Source organism: Coturnix japonica, chromosome 18 (genome assembly GCF_001577835.2).
Source record: "Coturnix japonica isolate 7356 chromosome 18, Coturnix japonica 2.1, whole genome shotgun sequence".
NCBI classification, from domain to species: Eukaryota; Metazoa; Chordata; class Aves; order Galliformes; family Phasianidae; genus Coturnix; species Coturnix japonica.
Genome location: NC_029533.1, coordinates 4,937,562 through 4,964,454, shown reverse-complemented (window position 1 = coordinate 4,964,454; position 26,893 = coordinate 4,937,562). Strand labels below are relative to the sequence as shown.

General features: G+C 43.3%; 1 protein-coding gene across 6 annotated transcripts in view; it reads right to left on the bottom strand.

Annotated features, from left to right (window-relative positions):
- Positions 1 to 26,893, bottom strand: part of RPTOR (regulatory associated protein of MTOR complex 1) — a 113,313-nt gene that overhangs the window by 52,065 nt on the left and 34,355 nt on the right. For 5 of the 6 annotated variants that reach the window (XM_015880020.2, XM_015880022.2, XM_015880023.2 and 2 more), the window contains exons 6-11: positions 25,519 to 25,694; positions 19,663 to 19,722; positions 11,592 to 11,692; positions 10,519 to 10,663; positions 2,970 to 3,045; positions 203 to 304 (exon numbers count right to left, since the gene is read on the bottom strand). In XM_015880020.2, the coding sequence (XP_015735506.1) occupies positions 203 to 304; positions 2,970 to 3,045; positions 10,519 to 10,663; positions 11,592 to 11,692; positions 19,663 to 19,722; positions 25,519 to 25,694 (660 nt within the window). Of the gene's footprint in view, positions 1 to 202; positions 305 to 2,969; positions 3,046 to 10,518; positions 10,664 to 11,591; positions 11,693 to 19,662; positions 19,723 to 23,402; positions 23,542 to 25,518; positions 25,695 to 26,893 lie in introns of those variants that run through there. The other variant, XM_015880026.2, reaches the window with a different exon arrangement.

Sequence of the window (26,893 nt, the reverse complement as noted above, 5' to 3'; positions counted from 1 at the left end):
GAAAGCAGGCAGAAGATAAAGACTCTGCCTGAAAGGGCTGGCTGCCCAATAGTGCTGGAGCTGCAAATAGGCTACAGCAAGTTATGCCCAACAGAAAGGGAAGGCAGAGGGGAAGAAAAGCACCTTGTCCTCTAGCAGACATGCCATGAGCCCTCATTAATCCTGGAGGAGCTCAGGTATTTCTGTGTCCAGGGCTGCTCACCTGCAGGACAATGGGCAGCTGCTCCGGGGGGTTGCGGTTCTCTACACCCATCGTCAGCCACACCTGGAACGCCGTCAGCTGCTCTGCGAAGAAGGGGCTGTGCTGTAAGAGCAAGAATACAGATGGCATGTTTGGCTTTAAAAACGAGTAAAGCAACTAGATTTGGCATCTGTGGGCTCACACAGTGTATTGGTTGTAAAAACAGTAACCGGCAGATGTTTGGTTGGTTTGCTTTTTAATGTAAATTCTTTTTTCCCAAAGACCGATCAGATGCAGTTCCCTTTAAACATACTGACATTTAACTAACGCGTTCGGAAAAGAAGGGAAGAGCAGAGAAACTGGAAAAGATATCACAGCTCTTGGGGAAATCTAGCTAATCTCTTCCACATGAGAAGCAGCCACAGCAGAAGTGCTTTCATCTGCTCTGCAGAGGCAGTTTCCACTCCTGTGCTGCCTCTGCCCAGCACAGTGAATGCAGTCATAGTACTTTGTATAGGCAAACAAAGAATGGAAGGTTTACTTACAGTACTGAATCCACTAATTTAATTAGAGATAATCCACCAATAGAGATATCCTGGTAGTGTGGGTAAATGGGCATGGGAGTAGCACACTGAACTGCAGCATTCAGTACACTTTAACTCTGCCCTCCTGAAGTTCATCAGGTGGGATGAACTCCCAACATCAGCTAATAGCCCTCAGCTGGGCTCTGGTGCTAAGACACTAGTGTGATAAGCACCATGGAAAAGCCTATAAAATTGGCTTGTGGTACTGCTAGACATAGAGGAGAAAAGAAAACACTGCAGGCTTTGGAAAGCACGATGCAGTTATGGCTTTGCTCTGATAAGGCAGGTTGACTGGCTGATGAAATAGGAAGAGGACTTGGGGAGACGTGACACTGAAGCACCTTAAGGCTGCTTGTGTGCATCCAACACCTCTGCTCTCCTAACAGCAGTGGTGAGTGGACAATAATGTGACACAGTCCCCAGAGCTCACAGTGTGCTTTTGGACAGCCCTGGGGTTCAGCAACAACCCTGGCCAGGGCAACATCCCCAGTGCTGGAGGAAACCTTCCTTTTGCACACAGTGGTGTGAGAGAATATTGACCCCAGCCAGAAACCCAGGGGGAACAAAGCTGAGGACAGGGAGGAGGTGGGATCAGGACCCCACTCCCCACATTAGCCTGCAGGCTCGGCTCCAGCAGATTATTATATTGTGCAGGTCTGAGTGGTGAAGAACAGCTAGAGAATAAGCAGAAGCCGGGAGCACGTGGTTTATAATGTGCTGCTGAAACAAACCAGCCCTGAAGAGATTACCAGCTGCTTCATCCAGGCTAGCCTGACCCAGCCCATGCACCCAGCCTGCAGTGGTGGGAGGGCTGGCAGCAGGTGATGCTGTGACTCATTGGGCAGCTACGCTATGAAAAGGTGGCCTGACCTCAGAAACATAAACGATCCCCCCACCCCAAACCATCACTGCTGCCCAGATTACTGCTGCCCAGCAGCTGCCAACCTCTGCTGATAAACGCTGCTTCCTGCTGGCATAAATCAGGAGGTGTGAAGGCAAAACTTTGATTAGAACACAAGGAACAGATCAGAGATGTGCAATTGCCTGTCTTCTGCAAGCATCTGTCACAGTGTAAAGCTGAGCCCTTCCACTTCCTCCCAAACTAATAGCCAAGTTTCCTACTATTTCTCTAGGTGTCTGATGGAGAACTTCAACAGGTCCTCTCCTCACAGGACAGCCACAAACCTACACAGTATTAAGCAGGCAGGATGTTTGCTGATCCTCTGAGGGAAGTATTTGCCTCCTTCCATTTCTGAATACACATAAATTTGGTAAATTTTAACTCACATGACTGTGGGTGTACAGATGATATTCAGTTCTAACGTAAAGGTACCCAACTGATATTGTCAGAGACCTGATATAAAAATGAACAGGCTGGAAGAGTTGTATTTGTGTTCATTTTGAGGTACAGCACATAGAGTGGGTGAAAAAAGAGGTGGGAGAATTAAAAGGCATCTTTATCAACCCCCATCCTTGCAGAAGTTAATGGCTGTCCTCCTGTACTCGGGTCTGTGGAGACCATCTGCAATCACTGCCAGAAAGCCTTTTTGAAGTTTGGTATCATAAATATAATAGAAGAATGTCAGAGTAAAACTGGATCTATTCCAGTTGCATTTATAAGGCTGTAAAGGCACGGCCCCACACTCCCCAGCTGCTCTGAGCAGGGGGCAATGTGCACATCGTTCTCCTCTTGCTGGGCTCTGAGCTTTCTATGTTTCCCAGTGACATCCCACACCAGAAGTGCTGGTTGTGAAGAAAAGCACGAAGCAGACGTCTGTTTTTCTTTTTAGTGCTTGTTTCAGTGGAAACAGTCATTTAATTTAAGAACACCTTTTTAAAAAGTAGAAAACATACGGCTGTGGCAGATTGTTCTTCCAATTTCGAACCAACTCAATAATCACAAAAGCATTCCAGAAAACTCCCAAACTTCACTCCTAAATACATGGAGATGGCAGCTGTGTACAGAATCTATTTGGGTACACTTTCAGCACTGAACTCATGTAGAAAGATAGGATGCTTGCTGCTATTGGATATGAATATTCCAGATTCAATCTATTTCCCTAAGTGAGGTGAAACTGGATCTACAGTTTTCCAAAAGAATAAACCATTACATTCAAGATTCAATAAGAAAAAGTGACGTGCTGAGACGAGGCTTCCAATAACGGGTTAAACAAGGACACGTTTCAATATATTATGTAACTCACCCTAAATGCTGTTCCTTCCTCTATAATTGTAGGTAACTGGGAAAGGCAAATATCAACTGCAAGGTCCCACGCTTGCCTACAGAAAAAAGGTGGAAGAGGAAAGAAGTTATCAGCAGTTATTCACAAGCAATGCCATCCAATATGGATAGAGCAGTGCTGTCAGATCAGCTGCACAACACTTAGCATTCCCTCTTTCTAACCGTTTTTACGCTTATCCACTAGGCTTTAGGACAGTTTAAGTATGGTGATCTATAATAGTAACAGCACATAAACCACACGTGGTGGTAAGGGAAGCTGTTGTGGTAGATGCAGCACAAATGAAATGTGGTACCAAACTGCTTCCAAACACTCGCAATCAAACTAAAAGAGGATCAAACTAAAATAAAAGGTTTTCATCTCCAGAGTTCCTGAAAACACCTCTAAAAATGTGAAACAGGTATATCCTACCCAAGAAACCATTATCCCTACTCTATACATAGACATTCAAGGCACTTTTCACTTTAGCATATGGATTTATGCACTCTGAAAGGCTAGTGAGTTAAACTACCACCCTATGGGTTTCTTAAACAAAAGAAACTAATTTACTCTCCAGACACATTAGCTCTTTAATGACTTGTGGCCATCATGTGCTACCATCAATAGGCGAAGCAATTTTTCTCCTCCTAGGAACACTTGCAGACAGAAGGCCATAGGTGATAATCAATACGGCGTATTTTAGTTACCCGCTCTAATAAGTTCTTAAATCACCTTGCTTCGAGTCAGACAAAGCCTCCCATCAGAACAACTACCGAGCAAAATCCATCCCATTGGATTCACTGGCAGCTATTCTCAACTAAAACCAATCTCTCCAATTAAATGGAAAGATAAACCTTGGGGATCTCGCATTTTTCCATGGGTTCAAGAGCTGCAGCTTGTTTTAGTTGTCCCAGACCTTGTCCCTCTGCTTCACAGCATTCACCTTCCACTTGACAGTATGCTGCCAATATAATTAAGAGATCATCAAGAGATAATCAAAGCACAGGCAATAAATGCTTCCCACATGCTCAATAAAGACCCACGCTGGAGACAAAATGTTTGTGTGGAGCCGATGAGAGAGATTTATTCTTAGAGAAGGAAAAGTCAATTAGTTCAATTATAAAGATAATTTCGCTACAAGCTAAGGATGAACATTTCTGACTTGGAGGCACTTGGAGGAATGGGGAATATCACCTACAGATATTCTATCAGACTTCAGAAAACACCAATAAATACGGCCTTCAAGAAGAGTTTTACAAGGTGGGAGGAAAATGGCTTGGAGATCAGAGACAACCGGGCTGATTTTGGCTGCCTATAAAAGGATCCTGCATAGGTCATTATAATGCAGGGGCACAGAACTAAGACGCTGAGCTCCACAAAGTCATTTTATAGGTAAGAAGAACTAATACTGCTATAAAAATGTCTGGAGCAGCCCTGCGGGGTCAATTCCCAAAGGTTTTAAATGTTATCAGAAAGAAATACCCAAAACTTAAAAAGCGATTTAAGTAGATTAAAACAAAATCTCTTTTTACGCTTCAAAAAACAAGCCATTAAAAATCAATGTAGCCACATAGCTAACGTTACTCAATCTTTTAAAGGAGTGTAACCAGCAATATAAAATCTTGTTACTGCTCATCACAGTCTAGAGAGCCACTGATTAACATCAGCTGCGTTAAGGGATTCTCATCGATTCAACTACTTGAAACGATGCTCCAGCCTTTCCCAAGTAGCCCAACGTGCTGTTTCTGCTTCATCTCTGTAAGAAACGAGACAGCAAACCTGCCCACCCACCCAGACACTCAAGGAAACAACAGTTTTGCCTGAAGTAAACATCACGCTACTCCCAACTACTACAAGAGCAGCTACACCACTTGCTAGACTTTGGGCTGCATAATTCATGAATGAGATGTCACATAGCTAACTCATGGCACGGGCAAGATAAAGAACTGCTTTAAATAGGCATTGCAGTAATTAAGAGTCAAAAATCAGCCACAAAAGAATGGTAAAGGACTGATGCCACCGACATTGTGTAGAGAAACAGAAGGGGAAGAAATACTTGGTGGAGAGATCATGAAAATAATGGCTGTTGGCGATGGGTAGGAAGTGATTGACTGTTTCAATATGCCAAAGGGAACCAGAAAGGTGGGCAGTTTGTAGATTTGCTCCCTGAACTAATATTACGCTTTAGCACACAAACAGGAGATAAATTAAGGAGCAGCAGGGGAACAGGGATGGGTGCCACTGCATCCTACAAGTGATTTATGAGAGCCAGCCCAGGAGATCACTGCCTCTCTTCCTTCTTCATGGAGATTACTGTTTGCAAAGTGCTATGGAAGATTTGTTAACCCAGCATCAGCTACAGGAGCCTGGCAACCCCTCAGCACTGCCCCTTCCTCCCCCCACCCCCAACTGCATTGCCCCCATCACCCCCACAGCCCCAACTGAGCGAGGTGACACCACAATGCAGCCAATGGCTCTAACCAACTGTGTTCCAGCCTCACTACACTGCTACACAGCACGTTAATGAGGGTTTTACACTATGCTGTCCTAATTGCTCTGCATGTAAAGCATAAGATGTGCTCTCTGTATACCTCGGTTAAATTAGAAGCCACCATACATGTAACATAAGGTATTATACATATATATACACCACTGATATGTCAAAAATCATGTAATAAAGCCTAACAGAATTTTCAGCTTGTTTTCTCCAAACCCAGCTGTTTGGTTCTATGTCCCTGCATTACTACCACTAAAAGCCCTGCCTACCTCTAGCCCTAACATGATCACATACAACCTCATGGGCCTGCATCCCTATCTCTGTGCACCAAACGTTTCCTGCAGGCTGAAGTCAGTGATGGAGGTGACATGAAGGTTCCATTTCACCTGGAGGAACCCAGCAGCACCAGCCTGGCAGGGGCATGAGGCAGGACAACATGGAGCTGCCCAGCCAGCAGGCTGCCAGCCCCAAAGCTTCATACACAACAACTCACAGCATGGCCAACTGTATCCTCGTACTTGTTGGGAACTGAGCAAGTTTCATGGAACCACGTCTCAAAAGGAGCTTGAGTACTTCGTGGTTTCCTCCATGCTGTGCTGTGAAACAGTTTAATTAAAGGAAGGATTCAAAGTCATCAACTTTGAGAGAGGAAAGGAGATGCTTTGGTTCCAAAACTGAGCAGAGCATGCTTGGATGCAGGCACCCCCTGTGTATATTTTGGAATAAATGTATATTAAATTCTCTCTTAGTTGGAAGATTGACTCAACTGAAACAACAAAATAAGGCAATGTACTTTTGTTTTCTGAAATACAGGCGAAGCAATGGAGCCTGCCAACAGAAACAGTCTGTAAAGAAAACAAGCCAGCAGTGCCCTGCTTCTCTGTCTGCACTGATCAATCCCTTCAACAAGGTTCTCAGCAAAGTGCCATCCAACATCCCGGGACAAGATACAACATCTCAGAATATATGAAAATTAAGATTGAAAAGATATTACTCTCCCGTTATTCTACAATAAAAACTCAGCAGGGAAAGAGCTCCCTGGAATCCAATCATTAACACACTCCTCCCATAATAAAAATACTCATGTACAAAAAGACATGTGTCTTTGTATTTCAGCTCCAATTCTCCTCAGCCCTTCAGCAAAAGCCATTTGTGTGCTCATGGATCCCCACCTCTGCCTGCTCCCAACACCAATTTCACTGCAGTAGGACTCCTAAAACTTATAATATTCTAACTTTAATTCACTCAGCTGCCTTGACTTTGTTTCCCCCACAGTGCCACAAAGTTTGGACCTTGGCACAAAGAAGGGAAGGCTGATTGTGCCAGCTCTGCTCAGCGATGGTTTTATTGTGCAAACCCATGAAACATTCAGCACTGGAAGCCCACAGTAATACCCCAACAACATAAATGAAACATGGTTACAGAGATGTGCTTTAGCCTTTCTTCACCCACACGCACAATCTCAGCTGGCAGAGCACAAAGACAGATATTCTTACATTCCACTTCCATTCCAGGCTGAGTCGGTGCCTGATGCTTTTAATTCTCATGTCACATTTTTTAATATAAAGTATTATTGATGTCTTCTAGCATTCTGTCTTTTTCTGGGAATAGCTCATATTACATTGCAGCACACATAATATTAGCAATATACGGTATTTCTTGCTGGGACAGTCATACCAAGGAGCAGCCACAGAGAAGCTGAAGCCACCTGCAGTGTAGGGCTCAGCTGGGCAGATGCTTTTTTTTTTTCAGACAGCAATTTTTAAAGCAATATTTATTGCTATGTATTTTTGGTACAACTCTGAAATCCTGCTTTGTTCTACCAGCATGTTCCCTTACTCCAGCTGCAGCTTGAAGCACTCACTTTGCTGCCTTCCTCCTGTATTTCTCTGTTAAACTGTCCGCAGTCCATGAATGGGTCTGGGAGATGTTAACACAGATGCAAACAAAAAGTCTGGTTACAGCAAGAGCGTAATCTGAATTAAACTCATCCTTCAAATGCCAAACAGTCTCAAATACCCTTTCAAACAATCACATTCCTCCTCCTGAGATGCTAAGAGCTCCATGTACCTAAAGAGAGACTCATTTCTCTGTGAAATCAGGGTGCAGACTGCACCTGCCCTGTACTGCTGCCACAAAGACTGCAGCTCCTCTCCACCTGTAATTGGGTTGCTGTATTATGACTTCCTTTTCAGCTGGAATTCCACACATATTTTATTTGCAGTACATTATGACTTTCTTTCAACTACAATTTCATGCCTGGTTTATGTACTATTGCAATATTTCCATTATGGGCAAATCATAGTTCTTCCATAGTGTAATTAAGGTACTTCATTTTTAATCTACGTCCCAGGTTAGGAAATATTTCTAAATACATTACTGGGTCTTTTTGAAGGCCATGAATATAACTTGCTGCCAACAGCAGTAATGTATAAACTGTAATCCATCACAACACAGATCAAGATGCTGACAGAGCACCAGGCCCCTGTTTGTACCGCACAATAGACAAAACAACTCTCAAAGCTGAATAGCTCAGCCAGTCAATCAATATATATTAATATTAATACATGCATTATAGCAGTGCCTACAGCAGCCAGGGACCTGCAGTGCAAGGCACCGCACGGATACCAACAGCATGTGTCTGGGAGGGTTTATACCTCATGCAGGTAAAACACAGCACGCCAGTGAAGGTAGAAGGTCTCGAAGGAGCTGCTGGCGGCTGGGGCTTCCTGCTCCCCTCTCCCCAACTGTGATGGGTTCCCAGAGAGAAGAAGCTGCAGGGCAGCACAGAGAACCCCTGGGCACAGTCACTGCTGCTGCTGGGATCAGGGTACACACACAATTCAGAAGGGTCTGTGTGTGCCTTACGACTTCAGCAAAATGCTGATGTCGACTTATGCCTTTCCTGCAAAAGATGGTGCAAAATATAATACAAAGGCAAAAGCACTTTGCCTCTCCAGTCAGCTTTCTGCTGGGATACAAATAATGTCTGCATGCAGATCCCATTTTTCTTTGCTTCACAGCTGTGAATCCAAAGAACGGCTCACATCTGTAACAGCAGATATACATCGCAGTCCTCTCTCAGCACTGTGAATGTACACAAAGTCCAGGGGATAAAGGAAGAGAATACATGCACAGTTTGTACTGGAGAAGTTAAGCATCATGCCACACTGGGGCTGCAAGCAACAAAGCCAAACCTGAGCCAGTGTACTTGGTTCACTCAGGCTCATCATTCCATGGGAACAAAGGAAGGTATGAAGCACCAGCACAAGCAACACCCAGAAAGAACAGAAGGGAGGAAGAAGAGGATAAGGAGTGAGGAAATCCTAAAGTTTGAGGTCAGGTCCTTGAAGAACACCAGCAGCTCTCCCTGCCTTCAGCCACTTCAGCCAGCTGATCTAAATAAGATGGACTTGGAGGATCTGGAATCCAGTAGAAAATGACTGAATGAAAAGTGATCAGTAAGCGCAGGTCATTATTTTTAGAGAGTTATTTAAGCAAGGCCTAAATTAGTTTCTAAATCTGTCATTACTGAAAGTTCACAATAAAGAACTGAGCCACCTCTGACAAAAGTGGAATTTTCCCCTTTGGTAGATTTGATTCAAAATACATCTTTTTTTTGGGGACACTGAAGAAAAATGTACCCAGTGATCCTCTCCACTCACTCACTCACTTTCAACATCACCAGTGTTTGAGATTCAGAGGGAAAAAAGCCTTTTCCTAAGGAGTTCCTTCTTTTGATAAACCCTAAAAAGCAGCAACAATGTCATTATCCTGTGGTATGGTCTGAAGGACTTCACAGCAGTATTTTTAGTGCTATTTTGCAGAAGAACATCACTGGACCAAGCAGGTCTATGACGGACAGAACAGGATCCTGGACTTCTGAGCTTCACTCCTGTGGTTCAGCACATAGACAGCAACCTCATGGCACACAACGATAAGACCTCTCCCCATATTTACAAACAACAGAAATCATTTTCCTCAGAAAGTTGTTAATTCAGAGCACTTTAGAACATTGCCATGTACAGACACACAACACACTCAGCAAGGCTGCCAACCTGCTAAAGGTTCCATCCCAAGTCTATGCTATCACCTCCACGCTTTCCAACTCTGAAAGCAACTTCTTTCAACCAGCAAATGCCGTCTCCTTGCCTGCACCTCATGCATGCTGCTGGGGCTCTCTGTTACCTTATCTCCATTTCTTACAGGAAACATTCAACGTGATTTGAACTTACTGATACTGCTACCAGTTTTGCACTGATCATCATCACCTCATACCATCTCTACATTTATATTCCTCTCTGTTTTAATGAAGAAAACTTACCAAAGGGATTTGAAAATGCAGGCAAATTAAGCCCACTCAGTCACCTTTACCTGCTGTGCTATCAGCCTTTCAGCAAGTCACACAGCAATCTTTTTCCCCTAAAGGAACTGCATTAGCTTGAATATAGTGGCTCGTACTTAGCCAAATTTTACACTGTTCTAGAATCAAAGCAAGCATTTTTATTGTTATTGTTAACATTATTTGTATTGTTGTTGTTCACGGAATGCTTGTTCAATCGTCAAAACCACATTTAAGAGGTTTTACATAACTGTGCCACCTCCATTTCTGTTAATCATCTTAAAAGCAGCAGTGACAATAGATGAACTCTGCGGCAAAAGAGCTCTACAACACAAGTTCTGATTTTCTCCCTCAGGCCCCCAACGCTCCCCACCCTTTGCAATCACAAGGGACCAGCTTTGCTCCATGCAAATCAAGATGATGTCCCACTCCCCTTCTATTTAGAATGAACAATTACACAGCTGAATAGAAGCTTCTGTATTTACAGAACTGCATCACGTTCATGCATGCAAAGAGAAGAAATACATTTGTAGATGGGTATTTACACTGCCACATGCTCTTTCATTTTTGATCCGCAGACTTAATCAGTAAAGCACCGTGTAGATTTAAGTGGTAACAATCTTTCATGACTCCAGCTCCCCAAATCTCCTTAAGGCAGCAGCAGCCTTTGCAGCACAGGGAACTCTGCGACTTACCACATTGCATGCATGTACGTTGGGGGTAGGCGGGGGCTGCTGACAGGGGTACAGTTGTAGGATCTCATAATTCTTTCTGCCAAGAGAAAGTTCCGAAATAAACTGGCCACGAGCAGATCTTGCCTGAAGAGCTTCTGAAAAAGATCTGTCAAGAGATAGCACAGATTACTACACAGAGCACCTTTATAACCCGAGTACCCTAAGTACTAAGTAAAAATCATTTAGGCAATAAAAACACATTAATATTTTATTCAAACAACAACAAATAAATCTACAATGGTCGTTTAGTGGCAGGATATCCCAACTCTTAATGGACATCAGCCCTCTGAGTTCCATTAAAACATCACTGTTCCTTTGCATTTCACATTAAAAGAATTAACTACTGTCTACCTCAGGTTGGATTTACCTTTTCTGGACAAAATTTCACTTTTTGGAATTTGGAAATTGTAAGGGAGAAAAAGACCTGTGTGTACCATTGAATCAAGAACTACAGTACTAACCGGCAGTTTGATGTGCTTATGCAAAGCCAACATAAACAGTAAAAGATAACAAACAAACTATCTCCTAGAAGGGGAAAGAAGTATTTACGCAGCAATGAGCATTAGCATACAATCATATACAAACCTGGCTGCTCATGCTCTAGAAAATGAACTGAGCAGAACAGGGGTTGAAAACCAGGGTGAAGTTACTCAGTAAAAACACACTGTATTATCAGCAAAGAGAAAGAAAGTAGTTGTTGGGTGGTGTTTTTTTCCACGATGCTAACAAAGGCTGCAAGAAAACACACTGCTCTTTCCAGATACAGTAAGAAAATTATTCAAGCTAAAGCAATCACGTTAGCAGTGGAAAAAGTCTTTCTAGTTTCTAATTATCACGTTGCTGAAATTGTTCTGGTAGAGAAGAACGAATATAAAAAATTTAAGTCGCCTCAAGATCATGACTGAGCTGTTCTTTCAATATTAAGCTTTAATTTTCTCCTTATTTCAGCGTCTCGTTTCTCTATCTCTCCATCCTGCTTTGAATAAGCAATGCTCCCTCCTGATGAAAACTTGCTTCGCCTGCCCAAGTCGTACCTCTAGGCAACACGTTCCACGCAATGGTGTCTGTGATGGCTGTGAAGATCCAGTTCAGCTCTCCCAGAGGAGTTCTCCTGTCATTCAGTCTTCCAGGAATCCTATGGGGGGAAGGAGGGTGGGGGTAAAACAAGGATGTTTTCTATTAGTTGGGGTTTTTATTTTCTAAATATACTGCACACAGTCACTTTATGATCGTATCATTTGTGTCACGGTGGTACCTATATGCCCAGAAAGCATAACATGAGGAAAAAAAAAAACAAAAACAATTTTCTTCCTATTCTGCTCCATTATTTTTCCTCTCCTGAAAAGAATTTCTTTCCCCCAGAGTGCCAGGAAACTGGCAGCACAGCATGAAGGGAAACACAGAGCAGGCACTGCCACTGCTGCTGGGAGCTGCTCGGACACACACCGGAGCTCACGGCCATCCTCCATCTGCTCAATGTGCTCACCTACCCCGGCTGCAACAGGGAGTGCTTTGTCAACCCTAAAAATATCAAAACCTGCTCAGCAATTCGTATCTGGAGTCTATTTGTGGTGCTAATAACGCTGAGGAATCCAATTCCTAATTTTGCCAAATGTTTTGATGTAGGAAAAAGTGGCAGTGATCAATAGCTGGGATGGCAGCTTTGCAAACAGCAGGAGACTCTTGGCCCTGCAAACACACAGGGCATGCACTGAAAACAAGCAGGACTGCTCTTATGATTACATCTTAGATAGGAAAAAACAACTCAAATCCTCCCAAAAGCTGAATACTCACAGAGCCATCCCCTTTCTCAAACAAAGTAAAAGCAGAAGACCAACTAGTGATACTACAAGAATAAAACAGCAGCGTGTTACATGAGCTTTTACTAAATAACTGCTTTTAAATATACCTCCTCAGAGCCAGAGGTCCATTACAGCACACAGGCAGCAATGGGCTGAGCTGGCACTTTGGTTTGTCATAGCGAAGGCCTTTACAGTGACTGCAGCAGCCACATCCCCACTCCTCAGAAATAAATCAAACCAATTCCCCCAAGCAAATGTGATACCGCGAAGTGAGAAATTTAAGGTTATTCCTACAGCAGAGAAAAAACTCGGGCATTGTGGATGAACACCCACCAGAGGGAAGAATCCTCATGCTAACAAATGCTTTGTGCTAGCAGATGAAGAAAGAAGAGCATTTAATCATTACAAGGAAGGGAAGCAACTGAACGTGTTTAAAGGTTTCAGGCACACGTGCTTCAGAGGAGCACCGAGCTATTTAGCTCCGCTGAGGAGCAGCCAGGTGGAAAGCTGTAAGCAGAGATAGGCAGAAGGGCAGAGCAGATAACATGCCATCCCCCTGGGCTGCCCATTTATTACTCCAGGCATCAATGCGCCAGGGACAGCCTGACAGGCATTCAGCGCAGCAGAACAGCACCAAACTGCAGTGTGCCAGCACAGTGCAAACCTGAGATTCAGCCTGTGGCCCACAGAGGGACAGATTTTAATCTGGTTGCGTTTCCATGAGCTACATCAAGCCACTTTTTGGTTCTAACTGAACAAACACTGCAGCACTAGGTGCATTTCATGTTGGAAGGAGGGAAAGCAGCCGTCCTGTTTGCCACTTGGGAGGACCTCGCTTTTGTGAACCGAAAGAAGGTGCTCCAATTCATTTCACCCAGCTGAGCTCATGCTGTATTTGCTCATCCATAGCAAGAGTCTGAAGGAACCACAGGACCAGCAAGTGAGTCAAAGAGAACAGCCAGAGGTCTGCTGGGACACCACATCAACATACACTCAGGGTAGAGGGAAAGAAAAGAGGCTGTGAATCATTCCTCAATATCTCTCAGCTTCCTGCTCCATCCTCCTCAATTGCCTCAGGTGTGTTTTCTGATGCTTAGTGGCTTTTCATTGGGAAGAAACAAATTCATATAGTAAAAGTATCAAGACAATCTATATGAAGAGGAAAGCTTTGTCTATGCTAAGTTGTTGTGATACACACGGCGGTAGTATTTCCCATGCAGGTTGAGATGAAGCATATTCCCATGCATACATTTCCGAAATAGCAAGAAATTAACATCTTATAAAAAAATTCCTGTCTATCTTCATATCAGAGGAAAAATATACAGCTCTGAAACGGTGTTTGTTAACTGATCCCCCAGAGCAAGCAGAGGGAACACAAGGCCACACAACCGCTCTTAGGAGGATTTCACATCAATATTTGCATTGCAGAACACCCTCTGCAGCAAAATAACAGCATTTCAAAAGTTGTGATGCTATTAATTAGAAACCAAGGCATTCCTTGTTGAAGTTTCCCTCGCAAGCCAAATGCTGAGCTTAAGCCTTCTGAAGGCCGCTTTCAAGTCAGCTTGCAGCGCAAATAGAAATAGTGCTTCATGGTGGAGCTCCAATCTTTACAGCAGATGGAGAGCTTTGCATACAGTTCATACTAGATTCTGTTTATTACATGCAAATTGTGTTGGTAATTATCTCACTGATCACACTAAGCAGGAATGACAGGCTGAAACCAAAAGTTGACGCTAGCAGCACAACCTTAGAAACAACTTTAACTTGAATAATCTGCTTTATCAGGGAAGAAGGTATGCTTATTTTTCACACTGAAAGGCTAAGAATGACTTCTGGTTAGTTTAATACAGGTTTAATACAGGCTGTTAAAATACACTCGGTATTTTTGCATCAAGCAAATGTGCTTTCTAAGATGAGCTGCCAGGTTCTTAGAGCTGCCTATAGGGACTGCAGTCAAGAAGCAGACATTCACAGGATGTCATTCACACATCTGCCATAACATCAGGTGAGTTCCTTTCGTCTCTGCCCTCACATACACTCAGGAAGGTACAAGCTCCAGCACTGCAAAGATTAATGGCACTCAGTGCTTTGAAAACGTATGCATTAAGTGTTAATGGTGAGGGTAGAGAGTGTGGAATAGCACTAGAACGAAAGGCAATACATTTCAATAACACTGCCAAACCGTATCAGGGCTTTCCGATTTTGAACTAGAGCTAGAAAGAGCCATTAGGATGAAATTGGCAGCACTGCTGTTCTCTGCGCTGCACACAGGAATCAATTAAAGTTGGAACAGTCAGTACGATAAATCGGCAGATGAAAATAAACACGTGTTTTCTGTTCCTAGATTGGACTGCTCAAACTCTCATCCCAGAAACCAGAGGACAGCTTGTACCACTCACATGAAAGGCTGAATGATTGAAGGGGGGACTTAGCACAGCGTTACTCCGTGTCAACAGATCCTGATCATCACCAAGATTTACTGGAAATAACCAATTGTGGGGTTTCTGTTTTGTATTTTTTTCAATCACCACCTACACCTCTCTTAGAAGAGGTCACTTAACCATTGCTATGGTGGTTTTTTTTTAGGCTTTCACTATAAAAATGCCATCTTTCAGATGAAGCATTTCAGGGGGACTCAGCACATTTCTCTTCCACAAGAAGCTCTTCCAAACATCTCCTATGATTCTAAACTTCATTTCCTTATAACTTCTATTTGGACAGGCACCTACACAACCTGCAGGCTGCAACACCCCAGCAAGTATTCTTCCCCACAAGGAATTGCTATCATCTTAGCATCACTTCTCCTGATGTCTTTCTCATTACGCTTTGACAACCACCAGAGACCCTTTGACAGTAAGGACAAAGCAGGCTTCATTTGTAAAAAACTATTTTTGAGGGGAGGGGAAGAAAGAGAAAAAATGGCAGGCAGCCTCAGCCGCTGGCTTCAATTTAACATCTCTGGACTCTCGATTGCTTCTTCCATCAACTTCCTGACAGACGCCTTTACAAAGACCTAAATCACTGCAGTCTATTGTGAAAAGTGAAGACTACAAAATGTCAGGGTCACTAAGGAGCTCGCGCTTGGTGTTAACATCAATGTCCTTGTCAGAAATTTAGCAAAATCGTATGAATCTCTTTAATTACAGGGGAAGTATTTACTTCAAAAGGATGCCAGATTTTCCCTTTGATTGGGCTCCACCGTTACCTCTACTTTTGTACTATAATGCATACAATGTGAGATATGCAATACGATACCTAAGACTTCAAAAAACAAAACACATTGGTGTTGATTTATAGCTGCAAACATTCACCATAATTGTTGTGTTGGGGGGGAAAAAAAGTACGTATATTTCACATTTTACAGCCTCGGGGGGAAAAAAAAGAAGAGTATATCATAGAAAATGGTAAAACAACACTGCACACAGCATATGAGCTGTGGCAATCTCCTGAACTGGCAAGAACTGCTTAGAAATGATCAACACAGCTAATGGGCTCAAAGACAACGTGCTCTCCTCACAAATCACACCAACAGCACAGGGGTGTCGTGATGGAGCTCCTGAAGCCTTGGCAAACTCCTCGAGAAAGACAAAATGTTTGAAGTTCTTAAATGATTTGTTTGAGGTTTCTGTCAGGCTTTGCACACTAGTTTTCAATCCTGTCGTCGTTCCGCACAAAGATATGAAAGAAGTGTTGCCATGAAAACCATCCTGTTGAGTGTAATCTTCGCTTTGTATATACAATAGACTTTGCCTACACTAGAGGCTGTTTCCCTGTAACAAGAGTGATACAATTAAATAGTCGGTTTCAGTAATACCAGATTTACTCTGGAACAGAAATATTTAGGGTTAATACCTTCAGAAGCATCTTCCCTGAACTCAAGTACCAACGAGCACCCACTGCAGACAGGTAACGTGGCACAGCATCCTTACAACACTGACTAAACCATGACATCCTGAAATACAGGCTCTAATGCTTTGTACTGAATTTTGCAGAAGAAAATGAAAGGGAATGAAAGCCACCTAAATCAGACCTGAAGGCAAGCAAAGATTTCCCAGTATAAATCTAATTAAAATAATTTTAAAAAACCAAGTTGCAGAATGGCAGAACTTGGACGAGTTGAACAAGTGGAACATCACATTGCACGTGATTTCAGCTGAGATCACCTGAAAAACACATTAGGAAGTAACCAGCTGCAATCCACAGCCCACCCTCCAACTTACCTCTCTGACACAGGTGATTAATTAAGTTCTGAGGGCACGCACAGAAGACATTTGTTACAGCACAGCAAAACTTCTACATTTGCTCCAATTACATTACTTTCCCTGTGTGATACCTTGGGATTTTATTTTTCCTACTTTGCCTTTAAATAGGCTCCTACTGAACACCATCAATAATCAATAGACACTCAAACATTAATAATTTCTGGTCCTTGACAGTCTATAATGCTTAAAATGGAAACAAAATTAATTTTAGTCCCAAATTTATTATTTCTAGTGATTTTTATGAATAGATTTTGTGCTGGTGAGCGACAGCCCCAAGATGGGCTCCCTGCATTGGGAGCAGCAACAGCAGGCACTGCAGCAAGACAGATCTCTCCCACAGTCTCCTGCCTACGTGACATCCAGAATAGGCCCTATGTAACAAAGCATGACAATAGGAGACAAGATTTTCCTTCCTTTGCCAGGCAGCAAATGGACCTGGGGAAAAATACCCTGGGAAAGCAATATACTGTTGTTTCTCTTTTGAGAATGTGATTTCAATAGGGAGAGCCTATATGGCAATACAGGCAAATGCGCACTCGTACACCCCCGGCTCTTGGTACCCAGCTCACATCCCACCCTACACTAAGGCATACTGCTCCTTGGGGTATTACTGAAAACATGTAAAGGCAGAACAAAGCCTCGGTTCCTTGCACTCAGGAGCCCCACAGCCAGCTATGTTGGCTGAGACGACAGGACAACTTGTCATCGAGCAGAAGAGACCAATGGAGCCAGCAGGGATGCTTGACATCAACGCTGCCACAAGAGACAGCCAGAGCTGTCTAAACTCTTAGCACTCCACTAACCTAAACCTCTCCCTTTTCCTTTTACGTTTTACTGCCTGGCTTCAGCAAACATCTTTATTTCTAAAGGAGGGATTTTTCTTTTGGCTTCACCTCAGCAGATTTGTAATAGAAAAGCACATCAGGACGCGCCATGCATTTATTCATCAGGATGCTGGTTTAGCCTAAATAATTATTAGTTTGGGCCCTTCAAAGAAGGTGCAGACTAATTTAGTCTCAAAGTCTGCAGCCTAATTAGAATATAAACTCTCTCCACAGTACTAAAGACAACTAAATCATAAATTACAGTTTACACAAAGGCAAATTGAGAAGTACTCTAGGGCTGCCTTGGGACTGCGATAAAAAACATGTGTTTTCTATGACTGATGATATGTAGCATATTATGACGTGAGGGTTTAAATATCTGATATCTACAGGAACCTATTTCTAGTACACCCTCCACGAAGAGGGTCTTTAAAACAACCTTGGATTTAGTGACCTTGAGGGGCTTTCCCCACCTTGCTCATTCTATGACCCCGCAGAATCCATGTACGCTGTGGGATTATCAACAAGGATATTATTTTCTCCAGTAAACCATTATTTAAAAGAGTTTTTAACCCTCAGCAACACGAAGGTTCAGTGAAGCCAACCCCTGAGCTACCTGGCTCATACTGTCACTGACACTGCCATATGTTCTCTGATACGTTATGCTCTTGCAGCAATATGTTAACCACAATTAACATAACACAGTCACTGTTTCGGACCACATTTATTCAGTGACCCAAGGAGACCCCAGTCTGCAGCAATAATGAGCCCAGTGGTACAGAAAGAAGTCATCTCTATTTCTTCAAATGAGCTCCCTAAATGATCCCTCAAACAGTCTCCCATTGTGGGCCATGCAGGTCTATGTTTGGAAACAACTTACATCCAGATCCTATTTTGGCAGTCAGTGGCTACATGGCTGGAATAACCAGACACTGCATTAGGGCAGGAAACAACTAAACTTAGGAAATAAATACAGCTTAAACCATCTGCTTGTCAGCCTTACAGGTCTCGTGTTTGTTCTTGAAAGCTGAGAAATGATTTTAATTTTGGTTAAGACTTGTGCAGAATCGATGCTTTGTTTCTCCAACCAAAATGAGAGAAGATAATCGAATTTTCACATGCAAAATGTCCATGATTAAATACCCAGATACTCCTGATAAGCCTGTCTACTCTTAAAATACACACCGTGCTAGAACTAACGGCACTGAGAAGCATCTTTAACCTCACCACAATGAGAAACCTGCAAGTTACACAACAGGGAATGATTCACTAAAGCAAAACCTGAACAAGAAATGTTAGCTGATGCAACCTCACCTCACCTCACTGCCTCTGCTATCACCAACAGTTTGCAGCGGGCAGCATGAGCAATGAGTGACTGCTGCACTTTGTGACACTGTTTGGAAGATGATCAGGAAAATAAAGTCTGAAATATCTGTTTTGAAAGCACGCTTATCACCCAGACTCCTGTTTCCTCAACCCCTTCACGATGCCTCTCAGTTCTCCAACTTCTGTTTCAGTCCAAGGATGGTGACTGGGCTGTGGGCACCCACACGTCAGAATAGCAGACATTGCGGGCTGTTCTAATTCATCTTGACAATGATATTTCTAGCATCCAAACTCCTCAGAAGTTGAACAGTGTTTAATTAATTACTCCCGGTTTGTGTGCGTGTGTCAATGTTCCCAGAATAGGATATTCAAAAATAACCCGCAGGGAGGACAGAATGCCTGCATCTACTGCCCTGACTCTAAGAACACACTTCCCATTTAAAAACATATCTGAAAAGCCAGCAGGGACTCTGGTGGGCAATTATTATTTCAAAGGCCAGCTTGTTGGTATAAACTGAAGGAGATTTATGAACAGCTTTCTTCCCTCAGCTGCTTCAGAATCAGTAATTACGCTCAAATGTTGTTTGGGTAAAAGGATTATAGCTCGTTTCAGTGTTAGGTCAGAAACTGTTTCTCACTGTTGGGGAAAGGATAACAGGACAGCACAGCAAGGAAAGGAAAGTGTTTTCAGTGAGCACTTCTCTGCTCGTGGTGGTTTTGGTGAGCACCCATGGCTGGAGCTGGCCACAATGGGACACAGACAACAAACCCATCCCTGCATAAGGTTTGCGAAGACATTTCCCCTTGGATAAACAAAAGAAATGCTGGAAATAGACAGGAAATAGAGCAACAAGGGGAAAAAATATATATATATAAAATTTGGCTTACTTCTCTATCAAATCCAGCGTGACTCCTGGCACCAGCCTGACACTCTTCTGCATACAAAACCTGTGGGGGAAGAGAACAAAAACAAAACACACTTATTATATATTTAACTGCAAGGTCTGTGGAAAAACACACAGAGGAAGGTTTCTTTAATACTGAGTTTCTGCTTTTAAAGTAGTGTTTGAGTGGAAAACTTTCCCCCAGCACAACCACAGTCACGCTGGGCTCTCCATTTCTGTAACACTCGTGGTTATGCGGCCGTTTCCAGTGCTGGGTGTCAGAGCCAGGCTCTGTCACAGTGACAGCAATCCGGTGCAGGGGGGGAGATCCCTTGGGAGGGAAGGGGGAATGGTGCCCAGCATCCCTGAGGAGCCAGTGCTGCAGGCAAGGCAGGTGAGGGAGGCTGGGAGCAATGTGTCATGTTCAAACATCACAGTTATTTAATTAAAGAAATGCTGACTCCACTTCCTCAGCACTACAAGTACTGCTCCTCCAGGACTGTCATCAGCACCGCACTGTGCTGGGCAGGGGTGGGAGGCAGCCAACAGCACCACAGCTGGGATGTGCTTTGTGGTTCAGAGAGCAGAGCTGGGAAACCACAGCTCCAGGAGGAATAACAGAGCTGTCAGCTGGAGAAATGATTTCCTCTCTGTGTCACTACAATGCCGGCCTGCTTCTCAGCATTCAGATATCTGCTCTCTGCTGTGGACGAGCTCACTCTGCAGCACAAGGGGTCAGTATTCAACCCCTACACCAGAGCTGAGGCCCCGCAGCAAACGGGGTTCCCCAGCCCCTCCTTTCCATGACACCAGCACAGAACAATTATTTCTCTGAAGATCAAGACGTGCCGAGCTCATTTTGAAACCTTTCAAACACTCTGGATGTCCCCATGGTCCTCTCACCTGCAGGACATCCATTATTGCCAAGAACAGGGATGGGCTCTGAAAAACCTAAGTGCTCTCCAGGCTGCTTTCCTGAGGTGTGTGCCATTCATCACAAAAAAAAACAAACAAAGAAAGGCATGAAACCATCTATGAGTGCTACAGCAGAACCCCTATCCAATCCAAGATGCCTTGCAGTGCTGCATTACAGAGCCTCTGAGGGAAACACCACTCTCAGACAAACACTGTGAGCAGAGATCTCAGCACGGCAGAATTAGGTTATTGGAATCAGACTGGAATCTCCCTGCAGACTGTGGATGCCAAAACACTTTCTCACTGTGCTGCTCAATGTCTCTACATTACGACATATCTGAAAGGATTAAAGCACAGCCCGCACAACTTCAGGCTGTTACACATTTGTTTACCACAAAGAAAAGGGTTCCACCTATCACCACGTCACACAGCATTTTGTATTTACTTCAGAAGCCTCTCGTGTGAGTTATGATATGACCTAAGCACTTAGCAATACTTTACAAGCTCCCAGATTAATAGGACAGAGCTGCAAGCAGCAAGGCATGCTGCAGAAGGATGAGCTGCCAGCCCCACAGTGCAGCCTGGCTCCTTGGGCAGGCAGCAAGGAAACCTGATCTGATGAGCAGGGTCTCACCTGGCACTAGAATGCATTTGCCTCAGGGCAAACAAATATATTAGCCTCCTTTTTGCAAGGGCATCTCCCAAGCATGAAGCTTTCAATTACAGCTGTTTGGACAAAGAAGCAGAAGGCTTCCCCGTGCATACAGATATTCAGGACATGTCTACATGAGAAATGCCACTGTGCCAACATCTCCATTATCTGCAGCAGTGAGACATGCACACCTTTGAGGGTCAGCTATAAAGACATTCTCAAGCACTAAACGAGTTGCACAGCTGTCACTTTGCACTCTCCTTAGGGAGCTGCACTGTGGGCAAGGATGTAAATAAACTTATATCTCAGCTATTTTGGCCAAGCCTTGGCTCCTCAAAGTTGACAACACACAAGCAGACTGCATTTGACTTTGTTTTTTCTTCTCTCTCTTTCCTCACCACAGATCTGTTTGATATCCACCTGAATGGGAGTAAAGCAGCAAGCGCTCACTGCTTCTGTCTATGCTTCATCTATTGGGGCACTTTAAAAATCCCCACCTCTGAAAATTTTGAAAGAGATGAGTTCATTAAGACCCCGTGTAACTGCTACCAGACTATCTGCATTTCCTCTCTAACAAGCAGTGATTGCCAAGAAAATGTACTTGTAAACAGAATGTTCCTCATCCTGTATCTGCAACCTCCCTCTCATCACTCCAAGGCTCCAAACGTGATGTCTCAAGTGGATGGTTGGTATCATCAGGCAGGAGATGGCGGAGCTGCAGTAAAAGTACCAGCACACACCAGGTGATGGAGAAGAAAAGCAGCAACATGCACAACAACGCTCAATCAGATTCCTCTCAGATAACCCATATTTTGGAACTCAGTTTAGTTAGAGAAGTCTAAGCCTAGGACACGGGATTGGTTCAGATAAACCCTCTCCAAACCTTCCAGCAGAAATGCCGAACGCACACATCAGAATGAAATACTTTAAGCATTCAACTGACCTAACACAAAATCAGCTGTCAGGAGTCAAGCATTTACTCTCAGGCACTTACAAGCTTGCTACACGTGGATCCCAAAGCACACAACTGCACATTTAAAATCCCTGACTCTGAGCTGCTTCCAAACTTTATTTATGGCTTGTTTTCCTGTACTTTTCAGGAACCCCATAACCTTATGTAAGTGCGTCCTTCAGACAGTCCAAGTAATCACAGCCTTCTCCTCCAAGTGTAAAACTGTGATATTACACTTGCAGCTTGTTCATGTCTTAAGGGACTGACAATAACATCAGCACATGATGCACCACCAATCACAACTTCCAACATCACTGCTGTTTCATTGCAGACAGTGCAAAACACACGTAGATCTGCACAAAAATTAAACCAACTCTATTCTGATTTCTACCTCTCCCTGCAATAGCTGGGTCTCCTTGGTTAGGTCAGCCAAGATTGACAATCCATATGTCTTATCTTTAAGCTTGCCTTATATATAGTTGCAAGACACATTAGGAACGTCAGCTCTCAACAGTGAGTACATGCGAAGACAGTCGGTGTGAAGCTACACAGAGCTCAGACACAAGAGCTCTGAAATTGCCAGACGGTTTGATTATGAGTTTCGTGCACCACATTCAGGGCACCATCGATCTATCACCAGCAGCTTTTTTTTCCTCCCCTGACTGAAGTGGATGTAATTCCATTTGTGAAGTGATTTTGTCCATCAATTTATTCCAAATACGCACGTAAATGGGATGTATAGGAATTTATTCACCCAGCTTTCATCTGCCTATAAGCTCCATATGTGAAACCTCATTAACCCGTCAGTCTGGACTTGCAAAAATGTTTTATTTCAAAAATTATTCTGCAGAGTTCAGGGTCAGCTTTAACAAAAGGGCCCAACTGAATTAGAAGAGCATCTTTAATGACAAAGGCTTACGACTTCTGGTTAAGTGCCTGCCTCAGAACACTGACATACAGCTTGCACTGAGCAACTGGATGCAGAGGGCGGTCTGGCTCCACATCTATTCTTTTTAACTGCAGTGAATAACAACAGTCTGCAAAGCAAGTTCTTATTTACAGAACTTGCATGGATTCAAACACTTCAGTAATAATGCCAATCAATAGAGAATATAAAAGGAGTGTGATCTGCAGACAATAGAGGGCAATAAGAAGCACTGCACATCATGTTTGGAATAGATATAGTAGTAAAAGACTCACTAACCAGGAATAGCACAGCACCCACCTGCAACAGCACCAAGGGTAGCTGAGGTTCATGGTTTTAAATCCTTTACCTGAAGAGCATTCTGACAATGCTTCCTGCCAAACACAAGTGAGACAACTCCAAGCATCTCATGCTTACACTGGGAGCAGCTCTGCTCGAGAACCTGCCCTGTCACCCCCCAACCATGTTCCCATGGAGATTCAGCAACAGAAGACTCCTCAACAGATCATAATACCCAGGAAAACCTTTCTCAATACTTACAAGTTGTGCATTAAGCACTGTTGTGTAAGGGGTTATATGTTCAGAGGGGACTTCCTTCCAACAGAAACAGCTCTTCCTGAGCCTTCATGCCTTCACCTTAACAACCCCTCAGACTCAAGCACAGCTCTGTATTACATGAGAACACCTTCACTTTACTCAAGAAGCTTCAGTTTGCTGCAAACCAGCTCATCTTCAACAGAGATTGAATCTCACGCTATGAATTCCTACAAAGTCTTTACAAAACAGTGAAAACAACACAAATTGACCAGGATTGCTGCGTCTTTGCAGTATTGCTTTAACTCATATTCACTATAATGAGTTGCTCAGAATAACCTCAAGCCTCAGTACAGACAACCTGAAAAGTAATTGTTGTAACTCTTACTCACAGCACGTTAACACGGAGTCTGGATAAAAATATTGTCCCTGGAACTTGAGCTTAAACCTTCATCTGCTGAATCTTTGTTGCTTTTTGTTTTACTTACTGGTTTCGCACTCATTGGCCCCAGTCAGCTCTCCCTGAAGCACTGCCAAGCAGCAGTTGCACTGGAAGCCAGCGTGCTCCTTCCCCCACTGGCCTGGAAGTGAAGCATCCCACTCTCTCAGGATTAGAAGAGATTAAATGACTCTGGCTAAACAGCAGGCTCAACCCCGTCGCAAGTGCTCACTTGGGAGTTTTAATGAGTGCCTAATACTGCAACCACACTCATCTTAGGTAAATAATATAATTTCTAATTTTTCACAATAGAAAAAGTAACACGAAAAGGATATGAAAGGAATGAGGAGTGCACAGCTGCCTCTCTCATTCAGAAGCTTGCCATTCCTTGGCATTCCTAGCCCAATCTCCCACAGCTTCAGACTCCAGGTCCCTGACACATGGGTTGGAAAACTATTTTCTCATTAACCTTCCCAAAATTTCCTTCCTAGATAATCCTCGTGTCACTGCAGCTCTTTGCCCTGCTAAACTATCAAAGACTTTTGCCTGTGCTTACAAGCAAAAGTTAGCTATTCAAAGGCACTATGGGTCTAAACCAGAACCTGGCCACATTAAGTCACCTTATTTGCTGCTCGTAGAACACAGAGAGAATAACAGACTTGTGAAGTTATTGTGAGCATCTCCAAAAGCCACAACTCTTGCAGATGCAGTGACTCAGTTGCTTATGATTATCTGCCACATCTATATGTTTCTGCCTATTTTAACCTAGTCTAGCTAATGACATGGCGTTTTTCAATTCTGGACTACATATAACCTTAAGAGGATCAACTGAAATGTGCTGATAGGAATGAATCAACAGAGCTCTGTACCTGCAGGCACACACTGGATTCCTGACACCACGTCCTCAGCTGGCTCCAAACTGCTCCTGCTCCTCTCTGCTGTTGGGTAAGAACACTGTTCTTTGAAAGCTCCTCCTGTATCTAGCAGTAACCTTATGTAACATCGTTCTTCGTTTTAACTCTCAGTCTCTTTCACTACAGCATTATTTAATGCTACTGCATTGTTTACAGCAACAGCAATATTTGGAATATCATTTATATGAAGGACAATTTGCAAGGAGTTGTTATTGCACTACGTGCTATTTCTGCCCTCTGAAGAAGCAGATATTTAATTCCCAGAACAGTAAATCCTTTAATCTGAGCAAACCTAGATATTGAGCTGGAATCTAAAATGTAATAAGTAGAAGATAACAGTTTTTTCACCTTTCTAGATCTGATTAATAACAGTCCATCCCACACGCATACTTCTAATCTTGTAATTCAATATTGCGGAGAAACATTAGGTTAAATGAAGCACTTGGATTAAAAAAATTAAAAAACTATCATTACAACAGATAACTACACAAATTACGCACTTGCCATCAAGAACAGAGATGATACTCACCATCTCAGAGCGATTTTGATTGGTGTAGTAAGGCAAGATGTGAAAAGGTCGGCCGGCAGATCGGGGATCATAGGGAGCAATTCATTAGCTTCACATGCTGCCAACTGAATGCAGTTCTTCATCGATGGAGGCAAAGGCATTTGAGCAAGAGGATGGTTTGGGTTAATTGCAGCCACCTGGACAGAGCACAGAAATTACACAGTTGGTGAACTCACATTCAGGCAAGTAAATTTCAATCTCATTTCGAAAATAACCAACGAAGAGCCACCAAAGTGCAACAGATCTTCAGCTTCAGAGAAGAAAACAAAACCTTCCTCGTGCCTTTCTGAAACAGAAGGGCCTTCACTGCCCTTTCATGCGGGACCTAGAAAGCAAAGAGCAAGGACAGTGACCCACGTGCTGCGTTATCCAAGCTAACAGAATACCTTTCTCTCAAAGACAAACACTTCGGCCAGTTCCTTTTGTTCCATTTTTTAACCCCTTTAAGTAACTAAAGCAACGCAGTTGACTACGAAATCTCATCCTTTACCAACTTTATAAATGAGAAATTCTGTCTGTCTCAAGAGAAAATGAATTCTGTGTCTCACAAGAGCTGATGGGGAATGGAAAACTTGCACTACAAACCACGAGCCTGGCACAGTCTCATTCCTCCGGCCAAGCAAAGCACCCTGATAAGCTACAGAGACGCTTCAGGTGCTATTTCATTGCAACCTATTAAGTTCTTTGATTCTTTACATGTTCCTTTTCCATTCTAACCCCAGAGGAGGCAGTGACACACTTCAGCTTTCACAGCTGAGATCTGTCCCTGCTGCCTGTTCTGCTTTCAGCACAGACTGATGCCATAACTTGTCCTTAACAAGGACTGTCCATCCAACAGTCCTTACTGCACCTCTCATAAAACATAACCTGTATGCTAATACCAAAAGAAGATGATGACAATACTGAAAACATCTTTTATTTTAGGAGAAAGGCCTGACAGACTGCGGAAAAGCATTAGTTCTTTCCAAATGTATAAATACAAAGCAGTCAAACTGCTTTGCAACAGCTATTAATTTCTTACAGAAAGATTTGCTCTCCGGGCATCCTCATAAATGAGCTCCACAGGAGGGAAGAACATTTAGATGAATTTTGTACTTTCTGAGCAGTGTGAAGCACTGCAGCCTTGCTGGCTGTTGTGCACTGGTAGTGCCTGTCTGCTCTGATGGGGAAGGAGCTCCTGCCCAACTCTTGGCTTCTGCGCAGTAAGACTGACTAAAGAAGCTGTGATACAGGCAATACAAATATTTGCCCATTAGGAGATGAACAATTAACAAGCAAAATGTGAACATGGAGTACCAGCTTGTAATTACAGACCTTGTCAAGAATTCTAGGGATA